The sequence below is a fragment of the Spermophilus citellus genome (assembly GCF_964194105.1).
Source record: "Spermophilus citellus genome assembly, chromosome: 4".
NCBI classification, from domain to species: Eukaryota; Metazoa; Chordata; class Mammalia; order Rodentia; family Sciuridae; genus Spermophilus; species Spermophilus citellus.
Genome location: NC_138185.1, coordinates 49,563,471 through 49,575,056, shown reverse-complemented (window position 1 = coordinate 49,575,056; position 11,586 = coordinate 49,563,471). Strand labels below are relative to the sequence as shown.

At 45.4% G+C, this 11,586-nt stretch overlaps 1 protein-coding gene across 1 annotated transcript in view; it reads right to left on the bottom strand.

Annotated features, from left to right (window-relative positions):
• Nucleotides 1-6,211: 6,211 nt before the first annotated feature.
• The window catches only part of SYNDIG1 (synapse differentiation inducing 1), a 193,682-nt gene continuing 188,307 nt past the window's right edge, over nt 6,212-11,586 (bottom strand). Inside the window, exon 4 of the mRNA XM_081293226.1 lies at nt 6,212-7,409. Coding sequence (XP_081149352.1) covers nt 7,251-7,409 — 159 coding nt within the window. The 3' untranslated portion in view covers nt 6,212-7,250. The remainder of the gene's footprint in view (nt 7,410-11,586) is intronic.

Sequence of the window (11,586 nt, the reverse complement as noted above, 5' to 3'; positions counted from 1 at the left end):
AACATTGTGAGTTCAATGTTGGATGAAACGTTGGGGGAAGGGGTCAGGAAGAAGGTTCCTTCTCTGTCTGAGAGCTGCACCTGCTCCAGGGGAAGCCATAGGTCAGGCTAGGACATTTGGAGGAGGCCTGCCATACACATTTCTGGTACTACAAGTTATCTCCTATCCAAGGGGATACTCTGTTTGGGATGGGCACAGCCATATGCCCTCCTTGTCCACATTTCAGTGAGACTCAATTGGGGTACCCCATGCAACTGTCTCTGGTTGTGGTTGGGAGGGTGCTGGCCTCAGCATTCCTGTGCTGAGCCCAGAGCTCGATTCTGTCCCTTCCTCACTAGGTGACATTAGGGGAAAAGCCTCCCAGAGCACAGATTCATCATCCAAAACTAGGGACAATGACAGGAATGGATAGGACTGCAAATATGAAATTAGAGCAGTTTGCAATGCACTCCTCCTATCTAAGGTGCCTGTTATTTAGAACAAACAAAATATTACTTGGGAATTCATGAAATGGCAGTTGGAGAGTTGGTTTGGGATGCCAGGACAGGTGGATTTTGGTTGGGGGGGAGGTAATAAAAATAAGGAGTTTCATTTGTGAAGCTTCCATATTTAATTCCCACTTTTCCATTATGGACTGAAAAAGGAAGAGTGAAGAAAAATTCTAAATGAAAGGCCATTGCTGGACAATGACTAGCTCTTGCTTCTAACTATACAAGGGCCTCTAGAGAGAATAAATGGGTGCTAAGTGGGAGAGATTTTACAGTTCTTCATCAATTCTTCCACTTTTGTCCCTTAGAAAGAGCATAGCCAATCATAGCAAATTCTTTCTACTTATCAAGAGCACTTTATATGCCAATTCAAGAATAAAAATAGATATTGTTTAAAATGTGCAAAGATCAGATCCATGGAACGAAAACATTTGCTCAGGTGACTTAGAGGACCATGAATCATCTTGTCCCACTTATAAATCTTGATTGGGCTAACAAAATAATTTGAACCTGAAGATGGATTCCCTAGTATAGTAGAAATAGACCAAACTTAGTTTAAGCCATGAATTGGACTCAGGTATCATGTCATAAGTGAAGGCCTCTAAGAGTACAGAACATTAGCTTAGAGTGGTGCCACTGGTCCTGTGATTTTGTGAGTCATTTCTGTTTCTCTCTCATAGTTACATAGATATCTTACTGATCCCATTCTCTATCTACCTATATTCAAATTGGTTGCAAATGACCTTTTTTAAAAGCAAAGCAAAGTGCCTTAGAGGCAATAATGGGTACAGGGGCATGCTCTCTGGCATTTACATGGTGCCTCACACCTGATGGACTGCCTTGTGTTTGGTCTTTGTTCCATGAGTGCACACTGGGTGTAGAAGTCAGACTCATGAGCCTTTCTGCCTGGCCTGGGCTAGTGCAGCTCTGAGCTCACTGTGTGCTAGAGCAAAGGGCTTCTGGGGAAGAGAAGGGACTGGAAGCAGTGCTCTACAAAAGGGACAGCATTGCATGGATGAGAGCAGAGGCAAGAGTTGAGCAATCACAGTTCTGTTCTGAACTGGGGGGAGGCAGACAGCTGAGGGAATGTTTTAGAAATAAACCTGGGGACCAAGTGACCTATGCCTCTCTATTGTACTATTTGGAAACAGCTGGAGAAGGCAGAATTCATCAGACAATGGAGTTGCCCACAATGAAATTCAGAGGGTCTTGGTGAGAGTTAGGACAAAAGTATCATCCTTGTCACTTTTCATCATTGGCTCTAGTGCCAAGACAGTAGACATGCCAACTGTCTTGGAGCTTGTCCCAGAGTGCAAGGCTATGTCCATGTCCAGCTCATGGGTTCAGCTCTCAGCAATTTCTTCCTCTCCCACAGAGCCTTCAGCAAGTCTTGTATTGGATATTCATAGTATCTTTGGAGCCAGTGACAGCCATCAATAGGGCCTTATGCAGTATGAGAAACAGCCTCAAAATGGGGCCTCCAGGGCTGGGGTTGTAGCTCAGTGGTAGAGTGCTTGACCTTCATGCGTGAGGCAATAGGTTTGATCCTCAGCACCACACACACATTTAAAAATAAAAAGTAAATGTACTGTGTCCATCTACAACTAAAGAAAAAAATATTTAACAAAGGGGGGTCTTCCAGGAAGTGAGTGCTGCCTATACCAGGAACTCAGCCCTGCCTGTCACCAGCTCTTCCAAAGATTTCTCCAAAAAAACTGTCCTACTCATGGGTTTTCAAGAATAAAGTAGAACAAATTATAATAGCAGTAGCAGAAGCTGCAACAAAACCCAAAGGAATTAGCCCTTGACCTTCTTCTTGCAACAGAAGCTCATTTGTCATTTTTTAGCTAAAGCAAATACAGGTTCCACCTACAACTTTGAATTGCTCCTCTCACCATTGTCAGAATCTAGAAATTCCAGACCAGCACCATGTCCCAGGAATGTCTCCAGCCTAGAGCTTCTCCAGGGAGGCACCCACCTTCTGCCCTATCACTTCCAATTGCCCTTCCTGTTCCTGCCTTGCTGCTTTTCCACCTGTTAGATTTGGGCAAATGTTTAGTCTCCAAGTTCTTTTCCTGCCCCATGAATCATTCTACTATATAGATCTGCATGGAATTCCACTTTCAGGCATCCCTTCCCTGGTGTATGGGCAGCTGTACTTGCCCAGCAGGCTGTGCCCCATCCCTTACCCCTGCAGTGGTGTAGAGTCACCACCTGAGTGATCCTGAACCTTGCTGTGCTTTAAATGCAGGGTAGCATCTCCTGTCCCCACTGCCCTGCCCCGCATGAAGTTTTTGACTCCTTCCTGGGGTGCTCAGTGGGCTGACAAATTCATTACTTGGTTTACAAGCTTGTTTGGCAGGGAGCCAGCAGTCTGCAGGCCCCATGTGTCTGTGGGTTTACCAGCAACCACTGCTTTGCAGAGAGGCACAGCATCTTCGTATGAGAAACTCAGCAGAGCAAGAAGCCCCAGCTCCCCAGTCCCACAGCTGAGGTCATTCTAAACACTAGGGAGGAGTTTTCTAAAGGTCATGAAGTGGGGACACAACAGCCACAGCCAGATAGCACTTTTGACCTGACACTCCCAGTGTGGTGAGAGCACAGCAGAGGCACAGCCAGGTCCCTAGACTGGACTAAGGTCAGAGGTCAGCCTTGCTCAGACTCTTAGTTGACACTTAATGGTTTATTGGTACATTGGGTCAACAAATGTCAATACCAGCAGTAACTAATGCAGGTAGAAATGGCAACATGTCCTCATGAGGGGCTGGCATTTAGCCAGTTCATTAAAATCTTAAAGAGATTCTATAAAACCTCAAAGCCCTGAAATTTGGGCAAGGGATTCTAAAAAGGCAGCTGTGGCCATAGTCTCAGCTGCAGAGGCCACATGATGTTTGTATCTGGAGTAGGAACATTTACTGGCAAGTGAGCGTGCTGTCCCTCAGATGCCCTGTAAATCCAGAAGTCACTCTGCATGTGAGATGGCCTCTATCATCTTCAGAGGGCAGGGGACCTAGCTGCTTTTGAGGAACACCCTCCCCTACACTGGAAAAGGCTGGTCCTATTGTCACGGGGGCCTTATTCCTAGTTAATTGTGTGGCCTGGGTAGTGACTTCGAATGATCTATGGATGTGGCATCTCCCATCATGTTGTCAGTACTCATTATAGTTCCCTGAGGATATTTGGGATCTGACAAAGTGGGGACAACTAAGTAGGGGTACTGCTGAAATTGAGAACACCTTCCGAGGAGGGACACTTGGTATGGTGGAGATATTTGGTAAGTTGGGGATGCCTGGTGAAATGAGGATACCTGGTGAAGTCCAGAGACCTGATGCAGTAGGGATTCCAGGTGTGGTAGGAACTCTCAAAGAGGTGGGGACAACTGATGTGTTGGGGACACCTGGTGAAGTGAGGATTACTGGTCAAGTCAGAGATGTCAAGAGAAGAAGGGACAGAGGGGGAACATGAGGGAAGTGTAGATAGGTACACTATGGACGTCTCTAAGGAGGAGAAAGGAGAGCATCTAGAGGAGGGGACACTTCCTAGGCACCTTTATCAAGATGCTATATTGTCCACCAGTGTCACTTCTTGCTTCCTTGTCCTTCTCTAAATTGCTCCTGCCACCTGCTGGCAAATATGGACTACAAAATGAAAATCAAAATACCTTTCAGTTTCCCTAGTACCAACAAAGTGATCAGGGCAATTTCTCTTGTTTTGTAGATAAACTGCTGAGGTGTGAGCAGCCGTTAGGATCCCAGGGCTTCACCTTGATGTCACCATTTCCCATGTGCAAGTGATGGAAAGATTACTTACATCTCCGACTCTTCATCAATATTGTGGTTGTAGGAAAGTTTTCGTAATAATTAAATGAGCTGATTTGAAACAGAAGGGTTTGCCCTCTGTGCAGTCCACATCAGGGTTCCAGCAGGCCCTGAGGACCTATGAGAGCCAGGTTGGCTTGTGAATGTGGCTTCTGTCCTCCTGTGCTTCTGGCTACTTCTGTGGGGATGGGCATGTTCCCTGCTCTGAACTTTAATTCTCTCACCTCTCATAGGATTTTTGGGAGGATTACCTGAGGTAAAGTGTCCAAGCACCCAGGGTAGTGGCTCCCCATGGCAGGGCATAGTCAATGGTGGGTACCACAATCATGAGACTGAGATCTAGGGAGGTGCCAGCTGCCCCTGACACACTTACAAGATATCTCTGCTTTGTGACCACTGAGGGTCACAGTGAGCCATTCAGTGGGCCATTCAGTTGGTCCTGACCCTTGCACTTCTGAACAACATGGTGCTGCATGTAATCTTGGTGGTTAGCCCTGAAGAAAGACTTGGCAGGCCTGGAGGAACTACAGTGAAGGCAGAACCCTTGTAAACTGAGGATCTTCCATCTGGAAAGACAGATGGAATAAGTGGGTAGTTGGTCTAGCAGGAGATAGATTGCCTGGCATAGAGGGTCTGGCTTAGGGCAACTGTGATGGTGCTGCTAGAGATTGGTGGGGATATACAGACCGATTCTACTTTTTCATCAAATCTGAAGAGATGCAAGTTTAGGCATCCCTGAACAAATACGCAGAAGCTCGTTTGATACAGTGGTTCATGATGAGAGACTGGACTGAAACATGGAAAGATAAAACAAGCTTTATGATGGTCTGCCAAAGACATTAATAGTAACCACCCCATCTCCTGCACACCTGCTTGGGCCAACCACTGTGTTCTGTGTCTCAAGAATTCCCCAGAAATCCTATGAAGTGTTCCTTATTTGTTCATCTTGTCCCAGAGAAGAGGTTCAGAGAGGTACATTTGCCCAAGATCGAACAGCTAGAAAATAGCACAATTGGCCGGGCGTGGTAGCACACACCTGTAATCCCAGTGGCTGGGATGCTAAGACAGGGTGATTGCGAGTTCAGAGCCAGCCTCAGCATTACTGAGTCACTAAGCAACTCAGTGAGACCCTGTTTCTAAATAAAATACAAAATAGGACTGGGGATGTGGCTCAGTGGTTGAGTGCACCGGAGTTCAATCCCCAGTACACCCCACCACAAAAAAAAAAAAAAAAGGAAAAGAAAATAGCACAATTGGATTCAAATCCAGTTTGGTTTGACTGACTCCAAACTCATGGTCTCTAGGGCCAGGTGGCTTTGGCTTTCATTGGGATATTTGGGCTTCTTTTATATATTCTTCAGTAAGGTATGTTGTTGGACTATCTGTTGTCGAGGTGAATCTCATTTGTTCTAGGAAGACAGTGATAATGATTTTCAAAATAGTGTATGTTCAAGGTCAAGGGGGAGAGTGGCAGGAGGGGGAGATCACACTCACAAGCCTTATTCCCAGATAGTGGTTCTTACTTTTGTCACATATTGGAATCACCAGGCTGCCTCCCTGATCAATCAAATCAGGATTTCCAGGGCTGGTTTGCCAGGATTCCAGGTATCAGGAGTCTTTTTAATGCCACAGGTAAAAAACCACTATCCTAGAAGGGAGTGTGAGGGGAACAGGATGATGATACTAACAATGTTTGAGGTGAGAATTTAAGCAGTCAAGGATTTTGTAATTCTCATCCTGGGAGACAGTGAGGAGCTGAGTCCCGGGTGGCTCTGTCCTCATTTAACAACCCAGTAAATAGTCCAAATGAATCTCAACTGTAACTACTCATCAGAAAGAAAAGTCATAAGCAAAAAAAAAAAGCTAAAAGATAACTTTTTTGTTAAATAATGAACACTCGTAAAACAGCAATGAAATGGTATTAAAATGTCTTGTGATTACTTGTTTCTCAGCATTCATCTGATAACTTAAGCAGCATGAAGCAAGAGTTGCACTTAAAAAAAAATGACAAGAAAATAGCTATTCATTTAGTTGACAGAGTAAGGCCCATCTCGTTGCTAGGATCACTAGCATCACTGCTTATGACCAGGGTGAACGCCTGCACGGGTGGCGATTTGAGAAGCACCCACTTGTGTCTTCGTAGCTCCTTTGCCTCGAGTTCCTGGAGCAAACACTGGGCTCATTCCTTAGGAGCCTTGGGAGGGGCTGTGGCCTGTCTCCCCATCTATAGATCAACAGGCCCCAAGATCGCATATTGCTGGAGGGGAGCTGCTGAGCGTCCTGAAGAGGCCTGGAGCTCTTAGGCTGGGGCAGCGTGGAGGGAAGGAGCAGGACTGGGGACAGAGGCTTGGCATTCTCAAGGCTGGACCCATCTGCAGAGAGTGACAGCTGGGATCTCCTCCTAGAAGTTGTTTTGTCTTCTTTTTTTCCTTCTAAGCCCCATTTTCTTATGGCAGGGAAGTCACGCAGACTGGGGGACACAGAGGACTCAAGCAGGCCACAGACAGCAGAGTGACATGTTCCCTGCCCTCTGCCTATTGCACCGTATTCCATAAAAAATAAACACATTTTTTTTGTTAAACTGTTTGTATATTGCTAATGCGGCAACATTCCAGGCACTGGCAGGCTGCAGAGAGAGCTGCGTTGTCATTAATTCACCAAAATCTATCCAGAGACAGCCTCATGGGTCGGGATCTTTGGAGCTTCCATTTGGAAGAATTAGCAGTGCCCATCTGTCTGGTGCTCTACACAGTGCTGTGAAAATGAAATTAAGGATAAAAACAAAGGAATCCATGGGTAGAAAATTCCAGGGCATTCATGGAGTCGTTTGGCAATCACTTATATTGTACAGCGTCACACAGGGTGTGTCTACCCCTGGCCAGCTCTACCCTCTGAGCCCACAGAGCCCTGGCCCGGGGCCTTCCCCTCCGTGCCTGCAGGAAGCTCATAGGTGGTTGTTCTTGGAGAGGTAGGCGATGAGGGCGACGGCCACGCCCACGTAGATGCCGGTTCCGATGGTGATGGACAGCACGGCCAGGAACAGGGCCCTCCGGGAGCTGGTGCTAGCCTGGTGGAAGTCCCCCTTGGCTACGGCTTTGTTGGTCTGCAGAATTGGAGGAGAAAAAGGAAATCAAAGTAAGAAAGTCAGAATGAACAGAGAGTGGAGGGCTGGTTTGAGGTCCCAAGAATTTAAGAAAGACTGGAGAGGAATCGCTTACCCTCCATTTCTTCTCTAACTAGCAAGGAAGAGATGTGCCTGATGTTTGGCCACTCTCCCCATACTGCAGGGGAGGCAAAGCCTCAATTCTACTCTGTCCTGCAGGAATAAGTGAGGCTTGGAGTGGACCAATAAATGCCATTAATGTGGGGTCTGGGGTCTTGGGGACCAGTATGCCAGGGATGGGCAAGGCACCACATTCCAGTGCCATTTCTCCTATGCAAGAATGACATATTTTGTATTTGAATTAACTTAATTTTCTAAAGCGTGTTCACACTTACCTTATTTAATCTGTATAACCCAGTAGAGATGGGGGGGAAGGGAATTGTAGTTCTCATTTCCCAGAGAGGAAACTAGGGTGTATGATTATTAAATCAGTTCCAGGATACTTGAGGTTAACCACTTTTCGTGTAGATAGCCATCACATGGCCATGACATTGTTCATTTCCTGACCCTGCCATAGCTGGAGTTAGTGAAACATGGTGTCTATTGTTCAAATAATTTTATATAAGACCAATACCTATACTTATACTTTTGGATATTCAATCATATAATAAGGCGTTGGCTTAAAATGATTTACATTTCTTGGGGTCATGAGGTGGATGGGAGCATGGAGGTTGGCTGTTATATTTGATTTGAGATTTTGTGGCAGAATCCTTAGATCCATCCCAATTCCTATCCCCTTCCTTTCTTGTCTTTCCTTTCCCCCCTCCCGTGGGGGTGACAAATGTGGCTCAGAAAGATCTCAGTGGGTGTCTTTGGCAGAATTCAGGTAAGGATTTTGTTCTCCGGATAAGATATGGGACATATATGGAACTAGCAAAACCCTCTTCCTTCTACCTTGTGGATGTGGATATGATGACTGGAACTGCTGTGATGATCTTGGGTTCAGGAGGTAAGCTGAGAGAATATTAAAGAAGACTGTGCCAATAATACTGTGGAACCTCTGAACCAACATCAGAAGCTGCCAGCCAGAAATTTGTTCTTTGAGGAACATAAGCACTTATCTGCTCAGGTTTCTGCTGGCTGTGTGGTAGCTCTTTGCTGGGGCACACATACTCCTTAATGCTAGAAGTAGGGGAAAACTGTAATTCATCTGTAACCATCACGAACAGACCACCAAGCCAATCAGCTCATTTGCCACACGGAGTGGCATACTACCAAGGAGCATGATTCCCAGGAGGTTCAGTCAATGCTGAGGTCGGCCAGTCCCAAGTCAGCAGAGTGTCCTCTGTGATGAAGGTAAAGAGCCTACTCCCCTGCAGAATGGAACTTGCTCTCATGGGCCATTCCTGGAAAACCAAAATTTCTCACCAGACCCAATTCCCAAGGGTCATCTGTGACATCTCTACATTTCATAGGTAGGTACAGGAGGACAGGTTGTTCACTCAAACTGAAAATTACCATTACCGTGCCAGAGACCACAGAAAGTCAAAATCAGAGAGTGTATTTTCCTATTTCACAATCTCCTGATCTTGATTTATTGAGATCTGGAAGTCTGTGACGCGTTGAGAAGGGATCCCCTCCACCACCTGTCTTCGTACCCTTGTCCCTAGCTTCTGGATCTTAAAGGCTAGGTTTTTCTTTTTCCTTCCCCAGTATTTTGTCTTGGAACTGAGCTTGGGAGCTCACCGCAGACAAGTTTTTGATGAAGCAGAGCTGAGGGAATGCGCACGAGAAGAATCCTAGGACAACCATAATGAATTAATTAAGTCATAATGAGCTGGGGTTGCATTTTAGGTAGCAGTTCTTCCAAACACTCTAGTGTCCTATAACATAATTTACTGTAATTGCCCTTCCTAGTGTTAACTCCAAACAGACACGGTTCATCACAAGTGTGGCTTTGCTGCTGTCACTGCAATTATCACCGTCCTTAGCACAGTCCGGCATGAGCCAGGCTGGAGGGAAGGAGGCAAAGGAGAGCCAAGAGCAGGGCGGAGGCCACTTTAGCCGATCACATACCTTCCCATGGAGCTCCTGGGTGCCCGACTTCCCTGCCTCATTGGAACTCACATATTTAAATAACGACACCTGGAATAGTTGTTTTCTTTGCCCCAGGAGGTAAGGCCCACATCTCCCTTGTCCCCTGGGGTCTTCATGGAGCCTGAGTTAGTGCCAAGGAGGAGTGGCAGTAGGCCACTGGCTATGTTTCATTAGTACATTGTAATTGTATATAATTCCCTATTCCTAAACTTCTCTCCTGTGTCCCGCACAGGCTATGAAATTTGGGTTTCCCTTCCATGAAATGTGCTGGCTGAGAAATATGGCAAAAAAATTACACAACACAGAAATAATTTTGAAAAAACAAGGGCGGGACAGCTCTGCAACCTTAGGGGTCTTGCTTCTACACTGGAAGGACAGTGAGAGGAGCCCGTGTTTTTTTTTTTTTTTTAATAAAGGGGCCTTCAAAGGATTCCAATGAAGTGTTTGTTTACCAAATAAGGTAGGAGGGGGGCTGTCCAGGCCCAATGGGTAATGCCCAAGTCCGGAGCTACAGAGCAGCCTCCTAGCCCAGCAAAGACTGAGGTCACCATGTGCTTTGTGTAATAAGCCATAAAATGACTTGTAATGCCAGACCAAAATCTCCTTGGCTCCAAGGCTGAGTAGAGGCTATTCAGACAGCTCAGGGGTGGCCCCTGCATATAATATTGGGATTCATTGTGACCTATTCATATGCACGCATAACCCAGTTTGCTCCATTTCTTTCCCCAGTACTTCCCTTTTACTTCCCCTCCTTTCTCCCCCTGATCCTTTTTCTCTGCTCTTCTGGTTTTCCTCTATTTGTTTTTTAAATTGTGCCGCAGTCTGGCTGGGCAAAATAACCGGGGGGTTGACAAGCAACTTGTGAAGATTGATACAGCGGGAGCCCCTTTATTGCAGGACAGCAGAGGTATATATACTTAACTAATTACACACAGCTTAACTCAATTAACATAAACTAGATACAGCAGTCAACCAATAAGGAATCCTCATCATCTTAATGGCTCGCTGGCATTGCTTCACGGACCACTCCTCCTGGCAAAGTGCCAGGCGCCATCTTGACTTGATTACAGCCCTCAACAAAATTGGTACATTATAATCATGCATAAAAGTGAGATTCATTGTGATCTGTTCATACATGCACTTAGCATAATTTGCTAATTTTGTTCTATAGTTACTCTCTTTCTTTCTTTCCTTTCCTCTCTTCCCCTTGATCCTGTTCTTCTACTCTATTGTTCTCCCTTCTATTTTCATGAGATTCTCCCCTGCTTTTTTTTAATTCCTTTTTTTCCCTCTCTAATTTCCACACAGAAAACATTTGACCCTTGATTTTCTCAGTCTGGCTTATTTAACTCAGCAAGATATTCTCCAGTTCCACCCATTTACTGTCAAGTGACATAATTCATTCTTCTTTATGGCTGAGCAGAATTCCATTGTGTAAATATACCACATTTTCTTTATCCACTTGTCTGGGACGGGCACGTAGGCTGGTTCCATAACTCAGCTATTGTGAATTGCACTGCTATAAGTTGGAATTCAAGTATTGCTATAGTACGCTGAGTCCAGTTCTTTAGAACAACTGCTATGGAAATCAGTATGGAGATTCCTCAAAAGATTAGAAATAGAAACACCATAAGGCCCAGCCATTCTACTCCTTGGTATTTATGCAAAAGGTCAATAGCTATTAATGTGTGACTGAATGCATCTGTTTTCAAGATCACATTCTTCAGTGTTCCCAGTTGGTACTGGTCTTAGTACCTGCTCCTGTTTTTTTGTGGGTGCTTAGAAGAGAGGTAGTGGTTTCTCCCATCCCTCAAGCTGAGTTCTGGCTCAATACTGCAAGTTCTGCACACATACAGATCCAGAGCTCTTCTGCTCAAAGCCAACATGTCTGAAAATCATGTTCAATTGCTCATTTTCATAGTCCACACTGAGGGAACCAACTCTTCATTTTTATGTTTAGTTCCAATAAGAGACCCAGAGACTTTGTTGTTTGGGCACTACCAGAGAAATGTCAAGAACAGCAAAGAGATGAAGCCTAACAAACAGGCTGCTTTTCAGAAAGGCTACTCAGTGTCTATGT